This window comes from Euprymna scolopes, chromosome 17 (assembly GCF_053919585.1).
Source record: "Euprymna scolopes isolate OS-2025 chromosome 17, ASM5391958v1, whole genome shotgun sequence".
Classification (NCBI taxonomy): Eukaryota; Metazoa; Mollusca; class Cephalopoda; order Sepiida; family Sepiolidae; genus Euprymna; species Euprymna scolopes.
Window position 1 is genome coordinate 119794648 of NC_136498.1, and position 20669 is coordinate 119815316.

The 20669-nt window shown below is 32.5% G+C and overlaps 1 protein-coding gene across 1 annotated transcript in view; it reads right to left on the reverse strand.

The window, feature by feature from the left end:
• Window positions 1-20669, reverse strand: part of LOC145296932 (coiled-coil and C2 domain-containing protein 1-like) — a 178449-nt gene that overhangs the window by 73723 nt on the left and 84057 nt on the right. Inside the window, exon 11 of the mRNA XM_080143136.1 lies at window positions 2124-2196. Within this exon, the coding sequence (XP_079999262.1) occupies window positions 2124-2196 (73 nt within the window). The remainder of the gene's footprint in view (window positions 1-2123; window positions 2197-20669) is intronic.

Genomic DNA, 20669 nt, shown 5'->3' on the forward strand with positions numbered 1-20669 from the left:
TACCTTTACCATTGATTCTCAAAAGTTTCTTTTGAAGTTAGTCTCGAGTTTCTCACACAAACCTCTCTCTGTTGACAGAAGGAATCTATTAAATCATTGGACTTGCTCGGAGATATATTTTAATTGTTCCCATACCCCATACATCTTATATAATTGTATACATATTATTTTACACAAATTCCCATTTGCTTTTTTTCCTTTACTCGTATATCCCCGAGTATTTGCTCTTTCATGACAATTTAATTGTTTTTTTTTTTGCATTTCTGTGATATACTAATGACTAATTCCTCATGAATTTGTTGGCGAAATGGGCCCCTAGGGTTTTTCCGTATGTTATTTTAAAAGTGATATATATTGTCTGTTAATATGTTTGTCTGACTAAAAGTTTATATTTAGAATATTTAGCTCTGCATATTGTTAGTAAAACTAAAAATCTTGTCATATCCACCAAAAAAGCAGATTTATTGTTGTTATATTCACACATTAAAAAATGCATAAACATTAAAAAAATGATTGGAATATAAATGTTAAAGCTTGAAATTTGATTGGTTTTAAATGTTCATGATATGAGGTCTTGATTTGCTTGTTGCATCCAACAAGTTTTTAAAATCCTCAAATGGACATTTAAAATCCAAAAATTCTACATTTAAAATCCAAAAATTCTACATTTAAAATCCAAAAAATCTACATTTAAAATCCAAAAATCTACATTTAAAATCCAAAAATCTACATTTAAAATTTAAAATTCTTAGAATTAATGTTGGGATGATGAATCGGAAATTGGAAAAATGGGAACTTTTTTTTTTTGGGAGGGGGGGGGTCAGAATCGAAAAAATTTGTACCTATTTACCGATGTCAAAAAACAATTCCTTTAATAATCTTCTTGGAGATTTAGCAGAAAAGCCAACAAAAGGCTAAGGGGAAAAAATCAAATATACAATAAATAAATGATACCATAGTCAATAAAAGTACTTTTGTACTTAACTACCTCATTTTTTTGTGCTTTAAATACATTTTTTTTAATCTCAAGTATTTTTCTACAAGCTGTTTTGCAAACAAGATGGCAGCCTAGAGTCTTCTTCATGGGAAACAAGTGAGTCGCTATCTTGTTTGCAAAACAGATTGTAGAAAACAAACATTTGAGATTAAAAAAAAAAAAAATGAAGTACAAAAGTAATTTTTATTGTTTATGGCAACATTTGTTTATTGTATATTCGGATGTTTTAATCTTTTCTTGCATTTGTTGGCTTCCCTGCGAAATCCCCACCCCCTTTTTTTTTGGATTTTGTTTAAAACAAAATCTTCCATTGCTTGTAGTAACAATAAAACAATAAATTTTTTACTGATTTTAAACTACCAGTAAAACTAAAATCTATAGATCTCCTCCAACAAAAGTTTGTTTTTACGTTTGAAAAAATATATACACATTTAACAGGTTTTTATAGCAAATATTTAGAAATTTATAAATGATCGGGATCGGTAATTGTATTGGAATCGTCCCATCACTAATTGCCTAGATATTATCATTGTGCTTTTGTTGAATAAAAGAAAAAACAATTAAAATTTTTTTAACCAAATAAACATAATTGTCAATAAGTAGATTTTTTTGAGTGAGTTAACAGATGAGATTAAGAACAACAATAGCAACAGAAGATTTTTGCATGAAATTAGATGACTTTAGAAATAATGGTAAAAGAATAGAATTAAGGAAACGTTTTGGAAATAGCAACCGAAATATTTGATATATTAATAATATGATTCATGTGAGCAAAATCTTTTTTAAGGTTAAATTGAGAAGTAAAAAAAAAACTTTCTGAAGAAATAATAGGCATAATATTGAACATTTTTAGTTTTAAACCAAATATAAATTATTTTATTATTTTTTGCACAAAAACGAATGATAATGTTAGGGGGAGGGTAACAGAAATGGAAGAGACGGACAAGAAACAGAGAAGAAGAGAGGTTCAGATATACAGAGGGGGTAAAGAAAGAGGAGAGGATAGAGAAAGAGTGGGATAGAGGGAAATGAGAGATGTATAAAAGATGACAAAAAAAGAGAAGCATTATCTTTCTTGTCAAAAAAAAAAAAAAAAAAAAAAAAATCCAAATATGTAAATATGTACCTGGAGGTGTGGGCAGCTCTTCAAAGTTGACTGGTTTACCAGCTTTATGCATTTTGATAGCATCTTGATATTGCTGCAAATTCATACAAATTATAAGTGAAATTGCGCAGCATCATTTACACACATCGCCAACAACAGAAATGGCATCGGTCCTTTGCATACATTCTCCTAATATACGAGCTTAGAATCGCTAGAAACATGTGATTAAAGTCTACTGAAAAGTGTGACCCTGCTATTAGAGTTTTATGATTGGGTGAGCTATGTTTCTTGTAGGGGAAGGGGGTGTTCTGTTTTCTGGGTTAGAGTCTATCCATTTAGCACACACAGGCGACTGAATTTAATATTCTCTTGACACTTCCTCCTTTGAAGGAAGCTAGTTCAACACACCAAGGGTTAATACTGTACAATAACAACAAACATTTACTAATGATGTTTGGAAACTCAAGAAATTTCTGTTCCACCTCTAAAACCTATATAAATATTTTTACTAGATTAAAAATAAATAATGTATGAATTGTAGTTTTCTTTAATAATTGAATTTATAAACTAAACTACCTAGGACTCAATCACTATTTGTTTAATTTCATAAACTACAACATATTTCATAAACTACAACATATCTGTTAAGAAACTCTTCTTGCAGCAAAATTTAAAAAAAATAAGCATTTTTACTTCTATATTATTTATATGGATGATATAGGAGTATACTTATTTAACTATCTAATTTACATATGTGTTTATGGCATGTACGAATACACTGTGTGGATTAGCTGATCTAGATGCTCACAGAGACATGAAGAAATAACAGAGAGTGGTTCAATCAACAAAGAGAGGGGGAGAAAAATATGGGCAACGTTTTTTAGTTAATTATAAATTATAACTAATGAGAACAAATAAATCAAAATTATTTTTCTAAAATTAAACTATATGTAAGTATGTACTTTGTATTATTAAAATTTAAACGAGTTTGTATCGACATGGTATAAAAAATCTAGAGAATCTCTTGTGTAAGTTTGGAAAATATATATATGGCAATTAAGCTACACAGACATTTTTGCATTTCATCCTTGTGAGAATTTGTCAGGCTATTACATGGAATCTGTGTTGCTTAGTGCTTTTATATATCCCTGTTGGTTTGCTAGTCAGCCAATCAGATACTTTGTAATTCACACACTCATTTATTGTAGCTAATAGGTGCATGTTTATCTCTATAGTCTTTATTTAAGAGTGCTCAATAACAAATAAGAGCCATTTATTTATAATAAAAGTTTTATTTATACAAGCATATCTTACCTACACATCCAGGGAAATGTTTCATCTAGCAATACCAGGCACCATAACGTTCAACAAGACACACACTGCTACTTAATTTGACACTCATAGTCTTTAAATCAGTAATAAGTACAGTTCTCTTACCTCCATCAAAATAAAACTTATATAACTGTATTCACAATAAAATTTACTTTAAAATGGTACTTTAATATTTTTGTTGTGATTTGTTATTCAAAATAAAAAATCGCTATTTAAATCTGACTATTAACGATGAAACTTGCCAGCATAGCATGCCTGCTGGCGGTAGATCACTTTTTGCAAATAAGCGGTCGGGATGTGTTCACATAAATACTCAAAGCCAAAGTTGTATTCATCGACGACGTTTCTCATTATTTTAGCTAATCATGGAAAAGAATTGTCTTTGCTACAGAATTTGAACACAACACGTACGCCTTTCCAGTAAAAGTTAGAATATCTCAAAAGTTGACGCTTTGTAGTACAAAGATAATTAAAGATAGAAACTGTGTTCAAACGTTATTTAATAGTGAATACATTAATTTCTTTTGTCCTAAAATTTGAAAATATTGGATAAAAACTTTTTATGAATGAGTCGATAGAAGTCGTGACAACCGCATATAAGCATGAGAATTGTTGTGCGTCGTGACGCACACAAAAGAATCTGTAAACAAGTGTTCGTCAACTAACTTACGAACATATTCATTTTATTTTTGTTATTTAGAAAACATAAGTTTTAATTAAGGAACGGAAAAGAATATTTTTTGGGAAAAGATTAACCGACAATGAACATTTTTTGCTTTTTTTGTTCTTGGCTTTCAAGTCGCAAATACAACATCTCAAAGTTAACGCTCTGTAATAGAAAGATAAATAAAGAAACGCTATTTAATAGTGAATATATTAATTTCTTTTGTCCTAGAATTTGAAAAGAATTGGATAAAAACTTATGCACGAATCGATAGAAGTCGTGACAACCACATATAAACATGAGAATTGTTGTGTGCCAAGATACGCACAAAAAAAATAAAATCTGTAAATAAACGTTTGTCAATTAATTTATGAACATAAAGTATTCATTTTATTTTTATTATTTAGAAAACATAAGTTTTTAATTATGGAATGGAAAAGAATATTTAAAAAAAAAAAAAAAATGAATTCTTTGAAAAAGAATAACCGATAATGACCATGCTTTTAAATGACTTAAAACACACAAACCACTTATCCAGTTAACTTTTATTGGGTTTGTTTTACAATCCACAGAGGTATGAAAAAGTGGTCAAAAAACAAATATATAACAAATAAACGTCACCAAAGGCAAGTTACTCTACTACCTACCTCGATAAATTTTTGGTGTTGTAAATGTTTATTTTGTTAAAAAAAAAAAACAGTAGTGTCGAGCATTAGATGAGAACAAGAAAAAATGTCCTCGGTATCTCTAGAAGTCTCAACAATGACTTAAAAATAAAAAATTATACAAATAGTGGTAGAAACTCACTCGATAATTGTCACGGTAATTTGAAACTATTAAAATGAAATTTAATTATCCTAATTATTTTAATGTACTTGCAAACATAATTGTAATCTGTAGAAAATTTCCTTTGATCCGATATGCTACAAGCCATATTTTGTTAATTTCTTTGAATCATGTAGTGGTTGCAATCTTGGATTTCCTGGTTGCCATCTTGGATTTTTCATGGTGCAATGATGACAAATGATAATGTCCATCAGAATAATATTTTACATGATGATAAAGCCCTAGCTCCCATTTTTTAAAACTGTTTTTTTTTTATGTTAAAATGAAGCTTAATTATGCTAGTTAGTATGCTAATTAGTTTAATGTACTTGAAAACATAATTCTGATCTGTACAAAATTTCCATTAATTTGATTTGCTACAAGCCATATTTTGTTAATTTCTTTGAATCGTGTCATGGTGGCCATTTTGTATTTCTTGGTCGCCATCTTGGATTTTTCATGATGTTATGACAAATGATAATGTCCACCAGAATAATACTTCCTATGATGATAAAGCCTTACCATTTTTCTTAGCTGTTTTTATGATGTTTCTATTTAAAGCTGTTAAAATGAAACTGAAATATGCTAATTAATCCATAAGTTACCAAGTGAGATGGTTGTAAATAATGCCAACTGAACCTTTGTGGTATTATGATATGTTCAAAGTTTCATCATAATATCTTAAAGATCTGAAGATACAATTTTTTAAAGATGGGTTAGTCTAATAATTGTGTAAATTTCCTACCATTTTCAGTCACAAGCTTATATGCATTTGAATAGGACTGACTTAAGGCAAAATGTTCAGTGAACCACACATTTTTGAGACTTTAAATGGTCATAACTCCAGTTCTAATGGACCGAGTTAAAAAAACTAAAGATAATATTTCTTTGTTTTTTATGCTCTTTTCAATAATGCTTGCTTTGAGTTTATTCAATCTAAAGAAAAAATGGTGTGGTATTGCTTTAATAAGCCACAATCTCCTCATATCGAAAATATATACAGGAGGAACATTGTAAAAGTAATGTATCCTAATTTTTATTCCACCCGAATAGATCAGAGGAGATTGTAAATAGCATTGTTATGATGACTGAATCTATGCATTTATGAGCCGAAAGTATCATATCTCTGTTGCAGATATTGACAGTGTAAGACACTAAGAAAGCAAACCATATCATGGACATGCATCAAAAGCAGAGATGAGTCATTGAATTCTTCCATGCAGAAAAAAACTGCACTGATCAACATTCACCGGCGCCTGTTGAATGTTTACAAAGCTGATGCAGTTGATGTCAGTACAGTTAAGAGATGGGTTTGTCGATTTCAGAGTGGCAACAGATGTGAGTGACAAAGCTCACTCCAGATATTTACGACAGACATCAAAAGAGACTGGCAAAAATGCAATGAAAATGGCGATGACTATGTAGAAAAATAAATTCAGGAGCACAAAAGGTTGTTTGTTTTAATGGTAACACTCCCGTCTTTGTAGCTCTTCAATGTTTTAGTTTTTGAGTAAAAACAAAAAAAAAAAAATTTTGGAACAAACTTCTTTTTAATATAACTAGTGCATTTGGGTGTAAAATATGCTTAAATATGATATTTTAATTTGTCTAGATTTCATATATATTATTATTATTATTATAGAGTTATGATTTCAAAAGTAAAACAAAAATTTGAGGAGCTATTTTTGAAACCAAAATCGAAAGCAAAAATCTGTAGCATTCAAAGTTCGTGACGTCACCACTGTACCAACGTGACACGCATATGAACTGATTAAAAAAAAAACTCAGATGAATGTACAAAATGTATAAGGAATTTTTTTCAATTTTGACCCCTTTTTGACTCCTTAAAAACTATTTTAACCGACTAAAGACCCATAAAAGAACAATCCATAAAAAATCCAATCATTTTAAGCCCCTAGCGCCGCTCTGCAACTTTTAGTTTCGGTAGAGATAGAGTTTGAAAATATGGAGACAGACAGATATAGTGAATTTTTATAAATTAAACTAGCAGAGGGAGGGGGGACAACGGTGCCCAGTCATAAAAATGATATTTTAATTTATCCAGAAAAAAACAAAAAAAACATTGTGACTGTTGAGTCATAAACTCTGCTGAAGCATGATATTTTAATAATATATATGAATAAGAAATGTGCCATCAGCCAGAATCGAAATCAAAAGCAAAATTAGTAAAATAAAGTAAAAATAGATAAATTAAAATATTTGCATGGGAAAAAATTCTAAATATAACTAAATGAAAAGAGGGTATAAACTGTTAAAAACTGTTAAAAACTGTAAAATAAAAACTACTTAAACGTGAGATTCATTCAAAACAGAGCCGAATACCTGAAAGGCAAGGATTTAGTTGGTTTGCTAGAGCACTTTTAGCTTATGTTATAAACTTAGTCAAATTAGAAAGTCGTCAAAATATTTTACTCAGCAATTTGTCACATTTTGTTGTCGTTAATGTATTTTTGCGTTAGTTTAAAGCATCCCAAATTGTGTATGAAATAATGAATGCAAGATTTACATTGTTAAAATAACGGAAATGAAAGGTTTTTTGGGTTTTTTTTTATTAAAGAATCATAATTGGATTGGAATTTTCGTTTCTTTTAAATAAAAATTTAACCTTAAGTTGATTTAAACTGCTGATAAAAAAAAGAAAAAAAAAAAAAGAAAAAAAAACGAAATAAGGAAATTGTTTTTTGTTTTAATATAATTAGCTGCCGGTAAAAAAAATCCCAGTAAATAGTACAAATTACAAACCAACATTGTTTAAATAAAAAAATAAAAATAAATAAATAAAAGTCCACCGCTGGTGTGTGCAAACCTCAAAACTAATGGTTATGAGACAACGTTTTAATCCATTCGGCCATAGCACTGATTACAACATCAAGTCAAAAATTCTTGTATTTAAACTAATTCAGAGAACAATGGTTGATGCATGCACAGATGTTTAAATCATTTAGAAAGCGATGATTTTAGGTGACCCCCCCCCCACTTGAAATAAAACAACATTTCTACATAAAATAATTGAACATTTTTTCTAAGTTTTGGATATTATTTGTCTGAGAGATCGTTCTTTCTAACGATGCTGCATTAATGCGTGTACGATGTGCATGAGAAAAGTTTTAGCAGACATACAAATATACAAACACACAGACGACTGAGATTTATATAATAGATTAGTGGGGGTACCCAGCATTGGCCGGGTGTGTGGAGGTGTAGCAAGGAACCAGGTGGGGGAGGGATAAAAAAAGTAGTAGTAGCAGGGAGGAGGGGGATCAAAACAACAGTGGGAAGTTTACGTGATGAGAGGTCTGAAAAAATAAATAAAAGTGGTAGTAGGTAGGCAAGCAGGCTCGAACCCGTAATGCAAAGGAGGAAAAGAAGGTGAAAAAAAAATGTGACGTCTTTGATGCGTCCATGGCAAAACTGGAAGTCGCGAACGTCGAAATTAAGCATAGTCAATGTGGTGACGGTAACGATGACTTGCTAAAACGTCAGTGAAAAAAGTGACCCCTCCTTGTATAAAACGGCTGAGTTGAAGGTGAAGGAATGAATTTTTTTTACCAATTTTTCGATATTTGTTGTCCAAGAGATAGAGCTTCAAAACGGTACTGATCTTGTGAGGATCTGTCGCGCGCGTGAAAAGTTTTTTGCAGGACGGACATATATACACACACACACACACACACACACACACTTAACCATTTATATATTAAACTAGCCTGGGTGCCCGGCGTTAATCAGGTGTTCTGAAGTGTATGTTGAGCAAAAAAAAAAAAAAAAATAGTGGTAGTAGGCAGGCCGGCAGGCTCGAACCCGTACTGCCAAGAAGGAAAAGAATGTGATTAAAAAAAAAACATGTGACGTCTTTGCTGTTGTGTCCATTGCCAAACCGGAAGTGATGAAGGTTTAAATTAAGGCTAGTCAGTCAAAAAGAGGGGATGACTTGAAAATATTGGCAAAAAAAGCGACCCCTCCTTGTAGAAAAATGCACAGTCGAGGGTGAAGGAATTAATGTTTTTAACCAATTTTTCAATATTTGTCGTCCGAAGGGTCGAGCTTCAAAACGATACCAATCTCATGAAAATCCGTACATACATATATTTAAACGGACAGGTGAGATTTATATTATAGACTAGCGGGTAGTACCCAGCATGTCCCGGGTGTTCTTAGATGTGTGTTGGGGGAGGGGTGATCAAAACAACCCTGTTTAAAAAAAAAAAAAACGTTGGCCGGGTGTTTGGAGGTGTAAAAGAAAAAAAATGTTTTAGTAAGAAAGTAGGCTTGAACCCCAAACCTTTGACGTGGAGGTGGAAACGAAATGGAAAAAAACCCTGGGAACTAATCATCTTGGCCACGAGAGAAGAGGAATGAAAAGCGTCTTAATTTAACGTTTATAAAATGAAATTGACAGGTGTGAGAAACTTAAGTCGCGTGATGTTTGACCTTGAAACATGACACGGCTGCAAGCCAATTTTCGTTTGTTTTATGCTGAAAAGCGAAAGAAATACGCGGCGATCGAAATATCCGGAAAAAATAGCGCGTGAAAGTCAAGCAAATTGAATACATACGCGATCCCCGTTCTTAAGTTGTAGATATTATCATTTAGACTTTATATAAAAAGTTTTAAGAAGAAGCGAGCCGAGCAAGAAGGCCGACGAAAAAAGCCTTTTGCAGACATACACAAAAAGCGAACATACATACATACATTTTGGTTTTATATATATATATATATAGATAATCTAGTATAATTATAATAAACCAGGTAAATTTATTTCCAACATTCACTGAATCCTTACTGTTTTTATAAAAATTCTCAATAAATAATAAAAGTTTGAGAAGGTCTAGTTGATTTTTGGAACCGAAATATGTCTACAAATATGTAGCTAATATGTGTGTGTGTGTGCATAACATTGATAGAATTTTGTAGTCTTATCAGAGGCAAACAAAACTACTTATGGAATGTAGAAAGAGAGAAGCATTTGTAAACACTATCGTTTCTTCCATAAAGTTTGAAATAAAGAAATACATTGTCTCATAATAACTCCCCATCCTAAAAAAAAGCAATAACAAAAGATTTTACTGTATTCAATTATCTGCAGAGTTTTAATTAACTTGTTTAAATAGGTCTTATCAAGATTTCAAAAAAGAAGTTGATGCAATGTTTAAAAAGATTTTTGTATTACTGGATTTCAGATTTTAGTTCAAATGGAAAGCTAGCATGGCTACCAGGTGTTGTCCAGGGCATAAATAACAAAACAGAAGAATTCAAAAAAAAAAAAAAAAAGTGTCACATCGTTCTTTTAAAATCTTTTTCTCTCTGGCAACTGGTTCAATATAATTAAATAAATAAATAAAAAAATAAAAAAAGAGGAAGTTGACTGATCAAATTTCAATGTTGTCTTTGAAACAACTATCAGTAAGAATGAAAGAAAAAAGTGATTTTAGTCTGCCTCCCTCCCTCCCTCCCTCCCTCATGCATTGGTGTCCCATGCACAACCATCACTCCAGAAAACACTGTGTGCTTCGACCAACAAATCTACACTGATTGGTGGATAACAGTGAATGAATGTGAGTGCCAGTGCACTGGAAACGATGTTGTCACCCTTAGGATACAGCAAAATGTATGCTATGTGGGTTCCATGAATTACCAAAAGGACTATCATTAAGATGTTTGTCAGGACGTGGAATCGGTAAAAAGCTGAAGGTCATAGATTCCTGGACCGTACCATCACTGGTGATAAGATGTGGTGTCACCACTACAAGCCAGAGCCCAAACGGCAGTTGATGGAATGGCATAACTCACATTCCCGAGCAAAGAAGTTCAAGATGGAGACATCTGCAATCAAAGGGATGTGGCATTGTTTTCTGAGATAAAAAAGGTGTCATCCTCCTGAATGACAAAAAAAATTACATCCATGGAATCATTAGTAAAATTCACACTGCTTGCTTTTTGCTATGCAACCATATTTCAAGCAAATAAACTTATATGAATTTATGTTTTTACTGTTATAAACCTATATCCGAAAAGTCTGTTGCCTTAATTTAACTATTGTTGAATCATATCTGAATAGCCGTTTGGAGGAAATTCATTTTTATGCTATGAATAATTTAAAAATAATAATAATGTGTGTGTATTGAATTGGAAAAGGATGACATTTTTTTGGTAGGTTGGTTGGTTGGTTGTTTTTGTTTTACGGCATCTCAACCTTTTTTAGGCTATTTAATGCAGAATCTAGTTATTTTGAGGAACGATTTTTAATGGAGTATATATTTTTTTTTAAGTCAGATTCTATTTAACTCATAGTTGGGACCCTAACAGGTACTACCACTCCAGGTCAGAGTGGACCTGGGAGCAATGGCAATTAAAGGGTGGCTCCACACTCCCCAAGGCCCGCAAGGTGGGGCCTCACGATCGGATATAGTTTTAGGTCATATCCAGGACCTTTTTTGGTAGGAGAGAGACACCCAACAAAAATTGTCTGCGTTATGTTTTGCCAATACAATGCAGGTCTAAACCACATACTAATAGTAGCATTGTTATATTTCCAATCTAAACACTAGATCATGACTTTAGGACTAATCATAAGACAGGTAGATGCTTGTTTAAGCAATGAATAAGATTTGTTTCTAGCAAATACTTGACGCACATATTGTTTGTAAATTTATTTCACACTTCATATCGGCGATGGTGAATAATCTTAAAAAAATAAACTTGAATAATTCACACCAAATCTGATTTGCTGATACACAAAAGTTATTGATGTTGGAGATTTTTAAAACCTGCTGACTTTCCTAAACTGGCCTCACACGTGAGGAAAATTTCAGAGCTCAAACACTAATGGTTACATCAACCAGTGTGATTTTAGTGCTGCTATAAGATTTATGGTTCCCCCTTGCCAAATTTTCACGAAAACACCCGACTATCTACAACCATTATCAACAATTTTCCCCACTCTCTATCTGTGTCTAATTTTAAACGTAAATTCTATGAACAAAGCTTATTTCCTAGAACTGCCTGCATGTGAAACATTGTTCCACTGGTTTGCTTCCCAGCCGATTACAATATGGTAGTCTTCAAGTCCAATGTAAACAAGTTCTTGTTGAGTTGTCCCCTTAAATAATCCAAATTCTACCCAATCTACACCATTAACAATTACTAAACTACAGCCTTACATCCATTAACTATTATCCTAGTAGCATTCGGGCCTTGATAAGTGGTGAATACCTTATAAAATTTTTTTAAAAAGTGATGCCATTCGAAAAGGACCGAAAGATAAAAATGATATTAAATAGCTAAAAAGAAACGATGTTGATTTGGTATAAATTATTATGTATCTAATACAACCTTCTTCCTCTTGTTGGTGTTTGTACAGGGTTGAGCGATAAAATTGTTGCCCTAGAAAAGATGACAGGATTCCATTTCCATTTGATGAAAACCAGTTTCTTTTTTGTTGCAGACCATTTACTAGTTGGCCAGTTGTGTACAAATCCCAAGAGTGACAAGAGTTTTTTATCATGTCTGAAAGTGAATGTTCAACAAGCGAGATTGGAGATGTGCCGCTGTACAACTCCTGCTATCTGCCAATCTAAATTATGGCAACAGGACCATTGCTAGCACCTTCAAAATGCAAATCCGGACAGTTTAATGCTTGAGGGCACAGCTCAATGTATCAGATGACCCTTTCCGACCATGGTTATGGTCTCTGGTGTGGTTTTAAGTGAAAACCATATCATGCCTCCTCAAATCTTCAAAGTCAGCTTGAAAGTCAACACCAAAGTGTACCTGAATGTGCGAAGAGTGTGCTGATCCCCTGGTGCAACCAGGTGGCTGCTGGCAGACCCTGGGTGTAGCAGCATGACTTGGTGCCGGTTCACAAGTCTAAAGAGATCCAGGCTTGGCTTTAGAAGGAGTGCTACGACTTTGTACCCTTCTCTCACTAGCCCTCCCCTCTTTCACCAACCTGAACCCGCTGGACTACTTTTTTTGGTCATACGTTGAGAATATCACCAAAATGATCTCCCACAACACCAAAGCCAGCCTGATTGCCACCATCCACCAAGTATTTGCCAAACTCCCACTGGGGCTTGTAGAAAAGGCATGCTTCCAGTTCCTGACCTGTATTGAAGCAGTGATTGAGGCTGAAGGTGGGTACATTGAATAGATGTCAGTTCTACTACATAATCAAGTTACCCGAGTTGATTTTTTGAATAAAAATTTTAAAATAAAGTTATAGCGTTGTTTTCTTTAGGGTGAAAAATTTATCATTTCACCCTCTATTCTTTAATCAATCCTGTGTTGTCTACTTCAGTTCGATTGACCGAATTTTTACCGAGCTGTTGCACTGTGTCCATTTTCATCCCACCCGACATTCTATTTCTTATTTCTCTTTCTCTTCACCTTCGCTTTTTGTCTGCTTTTAAATGTCAGCGACATGTGAAGCTATTATTAAGTAGTTATCTCATTATCGCAGACTTCTTTTTTTTCACACACACAAAAAAAAAAAAAAAAAACGTAATATCAAGTATCTTTTTTTTTTATGCTAACATCATATCAACAGTAATCAGAGACGAGCAAGCAATGTGAAAATATTTTTTTGCTAACCAAAAAATGAATTTATCCAATTAAAAAAAGAAAAAAAAAAGCCAACCAAAAGTTTAATGCAAGTTTCAGTATTCCTAAATAAATGTTACGATAAAGTATTTGTTCTATCAAAAGTAAAAATTAACAAAAAAAAAAAACTTCAATTTTTGCTTAAATTATTTCTATCCTCTTTAATTCAAAGACAAAATATGTCCTTATCATAGCCTAAACTGAGTGACCACTTTTAAAAAAGATAACACCATGAAGGTACAAAATTGAAAATAAAAAAAAATAATAAAATAAAAAATAAAAAAAATAAAAAGGTTCTCATGTACTTTTAAAAAAGATAACACCATGAAGGTACAAAATTTAAAAAAAATAAAAAATAATGAAATGGTAACTGAGTAAAAAAATGATACTAAAAAATAAAAGATTCAATTGTAAAAAAAAAAAAGGTTCTCATGTACTTGTTGTCTCCCTGTTTCTACTTTCGTTTTTTTCTTTACTTCCCGATCAATACTGGGTGTCCACTTATATGTTATACTTAGGTAAATAAGAATCACAAGTCATACATATATGATTTTATAAGTGAGTTTGGCATCCAGGGTCACAACATATATTTCATTTCAAATGTAAAGTAATCCATCAGCTTGATAAAAGCATTCAACAAAATACTGATTTAGATCAATATCTTTATATATAAAGTACTAGCTGTACCTATCTGGTGTTGTCCGGGAAGATTATTTCTTTTGTTTAGCTTCTTATTTTTTTTTTTTTTTTTAAATTACATAATTACCGTAAAGACTATTTAAAAAAAATTTTTGTTTAACTTTTAAATCTATATAAATAAAAGAGTAGATGTGTGTGTGTGTGTAAATATTTAACTGATAAACTCTTAAACTACTCGTCACATAACACTAAAATTAACCGGAAATAGTAATCATACACAAAGGATAACTTATAACGAGTAAAATCTTTGTTTGGATGAATGAATAACGCGTACAAAAATATGTCAGCAAATTTAAATGCAAAATGTTCATTTCAACTTGCCGACATATTTTTACTTTTTTGTGTGCATGCCCAGATTCAATTCATTTCTCCAAGCTGTTTAATATTAAATCTTTCTTATCTATCTCTCGATAGCTCAAACGATAGGAAATGCGGTTAAGTGCTAAATGCTTTAGTTTCGACTCCAACTGATGGCATCCAAATCATTTTTTTAACTTGAAATCACTATCAAATATTAGGTACAATATAATATTCAACAGAGAACTGACTCTGTAATAATAAATACGAAACCTGCATGAATTAAACAATATTTAAAAGTATTTTATGATTGGACAAGACCGCCCTCCTCCCCTGCTAGTTTATAAATAAATTATTTTTTTTTTTTTTTTTACAAGGTGGTCACCACTTATTAAGGCCCGGAAGCCACTCATGGATAAGGGTTACTGTAAGTACAGTACGTTAGTGTTGATATTTTAGAGTGTCTACTTAAGGGAGCGGTTCATCAGGAATTTGTTTACGTTGGACTTGAAGGCATCCAAGTTGTAGTCAGGAGGGAAGCAGGCAGACGGAACAGAGTTCCACAGTATTTATTCAACACTAGTAGAGTCTCTGAACTTACTTTGGGTTTGGATTTATTTTTTAAATTATGTTATTTGATGTTGGTTTTTATTAAAATGTTATTTTGTGTTTGTGGGTGTTTTAAATAGGGTTGTTAAAATGAAACGTAATCATCACGGTATTATTTAATGATTAAATTATTAACTGAACTAAATTATTTTAAAACAAAAGCTAATTTTATTTCGTTAATGTTGTTTTAATCTTTATTCATAAAATTAGTAGATGTAAATAGCTTTAAAAACTTCCAATCGTTTAATTGATGAAGACCTGCTAAGAAACGTGGTGAGACAACAACAACTACAGAAGGCAGTAATTGCAGTGGATGCAGTCAGGAGATTATACCTGCTAAGAATTTTACAATCTTATAAGGAAAGCTACTGTTACTCCCATTTAACTATAATTAACAGAGGAATGCGTATAATTTCTAACCAGTGATAAATAAATTAAAAGTTTCCTATCTCTATACTTTAAAAAGAATCAGTGGGTCAAATAAAGAAATCTACTCAAAAGTTTTCTTGGTTGGAATAAGTATTTTCAGAAGGAAACCGAAACAAATTCAAATATATTTGTGCCAATAACATGGTTGGAGAGTGAAACAAAGAAGTGTGTTTGTTGGAATCATGTATCAATGTGTCAGACAGAATGCTATTTGGGTTTGACTTTGAAAAGTCCACAAGAAAATTTATATAGATGCGAAGCTAAGAGCCAGAGGTGCCAAATCAGCAAGCTGGCAAATAGGGATAAAGGTTCTGATTATGTAACAAATGATGATGGGGTGGGGAGTGGGATGACTGGCTATGTATGATCAACCTTGTGTACGAGTGAAAAGAGAGAATATTAATGAAGCTCAAAATATTTTTTTTGTTTCATGCAATTTCATTTTTTATTTCAATAAATATTTGATTAACTCTCAATCAAAAAACAATGTGAAATTATTAAAGTTACATTGACACTTAAAATAAACCTTGAGTTATCTCATAATATCAACTAGCATGGTGACCTGACGTTGCTCAGGATTGAATGATAAATGAATGCTTCACACATATTTTTATTGTCATCGAAATCGGTGACCCATCTTGGTGCACTAAGAGGAAACTTGTGTCTCTCACTATGACTTAGTTCACAATACATTGTAGTCTACATTGCACTGTAGAGAATCTGTTGATTTTATAAAATTATTTTTATATATAATGTCTGGAATTAAAGTTTAAAATGCAAAAAGTTAAGTATCATACTCTAATTGTGCTCTAAAGAAAAACATTCATTTTGAATGTGCCCCTGTCATATCAAAGAACCTACTGTTGATTTGATATGTCGAGTCTTTCAGTTTGTGTGGTAATAAAACTTCTCCAATGAACTTGTGATGTTAGGCTGTGTAAAGTGTTAACTTCGGTTCAAATCGTCTGTTCCTTCTTTCATCGGATTATTTTTATTATCGATTCTTATTGAAGACATTTTGATACAAAACCTATCTGAGAACACTGCCAGGCATATGAAGTTCCGTGTGAAATTTCGTAAAAAGACGTTTTCGAGTCCATAGTACAGAAACTCTGACAAAAGTTTCTTTTATATTATTTTATATAATTGTAGAGATTTGAAATTTTAGGATTGGTTTCCTCATTTCCTGTTTTATGTAGTTTGCTCTTCCAGCTTTTTTCAGGTCGATAGTCTCACAGAATTGGAAGTCTATTCACATATAAAAGGCGATGTTGAGGTTCTTGAATAAAATCAGCAAAACAATTTAACAAATTAATTGAAGGAATGTCACAACTGACGAACACTTGTTTACAGTTTTTGTGCGCGTCACGACGCACAAAAATTCTCATGTTTATATGTGGTTGTCACGACTTCTATCGATTCATGCATAAGTTTTTATCCAATTCTTTTCAAATTTTAGGATAAAAGGAATTAATATATTCGCTATTAAATAGCGTTTGAGCACAGTCTCTAACTTTACTTATCTTTGTACTACAAAGTGTCAACTTTTGAGATATTCTAACTTTTACTGGAAAGACATATGTGTTCAAATTCCGTAACCAAGACAATTCTTTTCCCAAATTAGCTAAAGCAACTAGAAACGTTGTAGACGAGTACAACTTTTGCTTTGAGTATTTATGTGATGTGAACCCATCCCGACCGCTTATTTGCAAAAAGTAATCTACCGCCAGCGGGCATGCTATGCTGGCATGTTTCATCATTAATAGTCGAATTTAAATAGCGATTTCTTCGAATATACAAATCACAACAAAAATATTAAAATGCCATTTTAAAGTAAAATCTATCGTGAATCCAGTTATATATTCTTTATTTTGATGGAGGTAGGAGAAATGTACTTATTACTGATTTAAAGACTATGAGTCTCAAATTAAGTAGCAGTGTGTGCCTTGTCGAACACTGAACGTTATGGTGTTGTTTGTGGAACTGGTTGCTTAGCTTTGGATCATTTTATATGAAAGGGTAGTAAAAAAAAAAAATTGACTTATAATACCATTATACCATTAACACTAAGTTTGGGAGAAGAGGGCTTGCCACTTTAACTTAGGGTTAGTAGTAGAGTAAGTCGGGGAGGTTTTTTTGTCCTTTTCTTTACTATTTTTTAAGGAATGGAGACTCACCAACAACAGAGGGCCAAAAGCAGCCATTTTGTTTTTTTTTTTGTTTTTTTACTTTCATTCACTCCAAACGAGGCACAGTACCTCAAGGATATCATGTAGGGAGTTGAGCAGTAAAATGTTCACATGTTTTGAAAGAGAGAACTTGGCATGAAATTTAATTTTGAAGAAGAAAAACTTGAAAACAGTTTTCGACCATTAAAAGTATATGAGTCAGGTTAGGGAATTAAATTTTGATGCGTTTCTTAAAAGTTATTTGTTATAAATTTTGTTTTTGTCAATTTTTTGACTGTTAACTATACTCTAGCTTTGCCGAGTTGATCTTTAGAAGAATTAAAATCACTTGATTTTGGATGAAGAGAAAAGTAAACCACCTTCTCCTCCTCTAATTCTCATTAGCTAAAAACTTGTTTTGTACATAAGACGTAAGGAATCTGATGAGGAAGAAAGAAAAATAAAGTTTATTTACTAAAATATGGATGGTATTTCCGGCAGATACAGGTGAACATGTTGCTTTACCGATAAAAAAACAAGAACAAGGAAGAAAAAAAGACAAAGCACATAAACTGCAGATTTAGAAAGCCATTTTTAACATGGAAGGAGATGTTAATTATTCTGTATTATCACTTAAAAATGTAATAAATAAATTGGCACTTGTGCATTTTAGTTTTGGAAGACATTTTTGAGGATATGTTTTGCAATTCATAGGGATTCAAAAAGTGAAAAAAAAAAAAAAATGTTACCACAGTCAGTAAAAGTTACTACCATACTTGGCCTTCGGGACAAGATCAAGGTGTAGTATCTGTTCTTCAGATGCTGCACTTCAATTTCTTGTTCTCTGTCAGTGGAGGAGAAATCCTTCACGACTGAGACAATTTTTATTTTTGTTCCTTTTCTCCACATTAAAAAATGACCCTGGTGTCTACCTCTGTCCCGTGGGGAAGCATTGTAAATAGGAACCTGCACCATTTTTTGGTGTTTTTAAATTGTTTTAATGCTTTTTATTTTATTTCAAATATTAACTCTCTTGACAACTTTTAAATTTCCAACTAAGATGGCTGCCGTCTTGTCCATTTTTGCCGGCCTCATTTTCGAGTTTTACATTTGTGTATGTATGGGGGGGGGGGTAGTCCGTCCGCGCAAGTCAAATTTTTTTTTTTTTTTTTTTTTTTTAGATGGGAGGGGGATCATTTTCTCCATTTTTTCTTTCATTTATAATTCAACTAGCGAGGGGTACCCGGCGTTGCCCGGGTGTTTGTAGGTGTGTGTGAAAAAAACCCCCGAAATGTGAAAAAACAAAAAAAAACAGGTGCCCGTGAAAAAAAAAAAACAAAGCCTTGACGACGCGCAGTTGGAAAATAGTAAAGTGTGAAAAAAAAAATAGGTGCGCGTTTTTGGTTGACGTGACGGCGATAGCTATTCAGCAGTTAGCATTTTGTGCGGGGACAGTTTTTAATGCGGTCAATAAATCGGTTTGTTTGTTTTTAAAAACCTGCTCCCTCGTCTTGAAATGAAAGCTACAGTCTGATATGATGAAGTCGACATTGACCAAACGTTACTTAGCTCTCTAGAGACCACTGGCTCTGGGCCTGTGATTAGAGTCGAGTTTTGCTTTTTGTTTATACCGAAAACAGAATGTAACGCGTGCTGATGTGGGAAATGTGGAATAATTAACATTTGAAAGTCAATAAAATTAAATAGACAGGCGAGCTCTGTGGTTAACTGTGAAATATTACAATTTATAGATGATATAAAAAGTTCTTTTGCTCTTTGGCTGCAAAATTATAAAGTCCAGAATCTGTACAAAACAGCTGACCACTGGAGGAGCGTCAACGTGTGGGTGCTCAATTTACGTAAAATTCTTCATATCTGGGAAACTACTCGTTTGCTGGAATTTTAAACGCTATTTTCATTTTCAACGTCCCCAAAAACCTATAAATGTCTTAATTTTCCAAGTTTTTTTTTTCTAGAGCGTGGAAAGTCAATTCCAAACATTTCCAATAGGTGTTGCAAGCGCTGTATCATTCGTAAACAAGATGGCGTGAAGTCATTCTTCGATAAAATGTATCATAATATTTTATTTTCTTAAATAAATAAAAGAACTACTTGATCGATTTACACGAATTTTGGAATATAACATCTTCATGCAATGACAAGTACGTACATTATAAAGATTTTTTTTCAGATTTTTCTTGTAAAAAATTTTTTCCGCTCCAATTATAGGCATGCACCAGAAATTCCACGACGGAAGTTTTGCCCAGAACATGGGTAAGTGCTACTGGGTTGTAATAATTTTACAGCTGGCACATACATTTTTTTTTTTATTTTACGATACATTTCGGGGATAAATTCCTTTTGGGGATTTTTCAACCGGGACATATCGTCACACTAGCCATAGAGAAATTAAAAGCTGAAATTTTTCATGGACCCCAGATTCGAAATTTAATGAATGATGCAAATTTCTGTAATTTTATGAATCCTACAGAATTGAGTGCCTAGGCGGTGTTTACGAATGCAGTAAAATTATTCTTGAGAAAAATAAAGGCGCCCAACTTCAAAGAACTTGTTGAAACATCACTCATAAGTCTCCATGAAGAGGGTGCAAATATGAGCATAAAGTTCCATTTTTTGCACAGCCATCTTGCCCGTTTGTCAGAAAATCTAGGTGATGTGAGCGACAAGCAAGAAGAGTGCTTCAATGAAGACATCAACGACATGGAAGTTTGCTATCAAGGTTGTTGGAATGCCACCATACTTGCAGACTATTGTTGGGCTATCAAGCGCGATGATGCCGAAGCCTTTCATCGCAGAAAATCAGTAAAACGTCAATTTATGGATGATGATAATGTCTATGCTTAGCATTTTTTACAATTTCAATTTTTAATTGTGAATATTTTGGTGTGATTTCATGAATATGT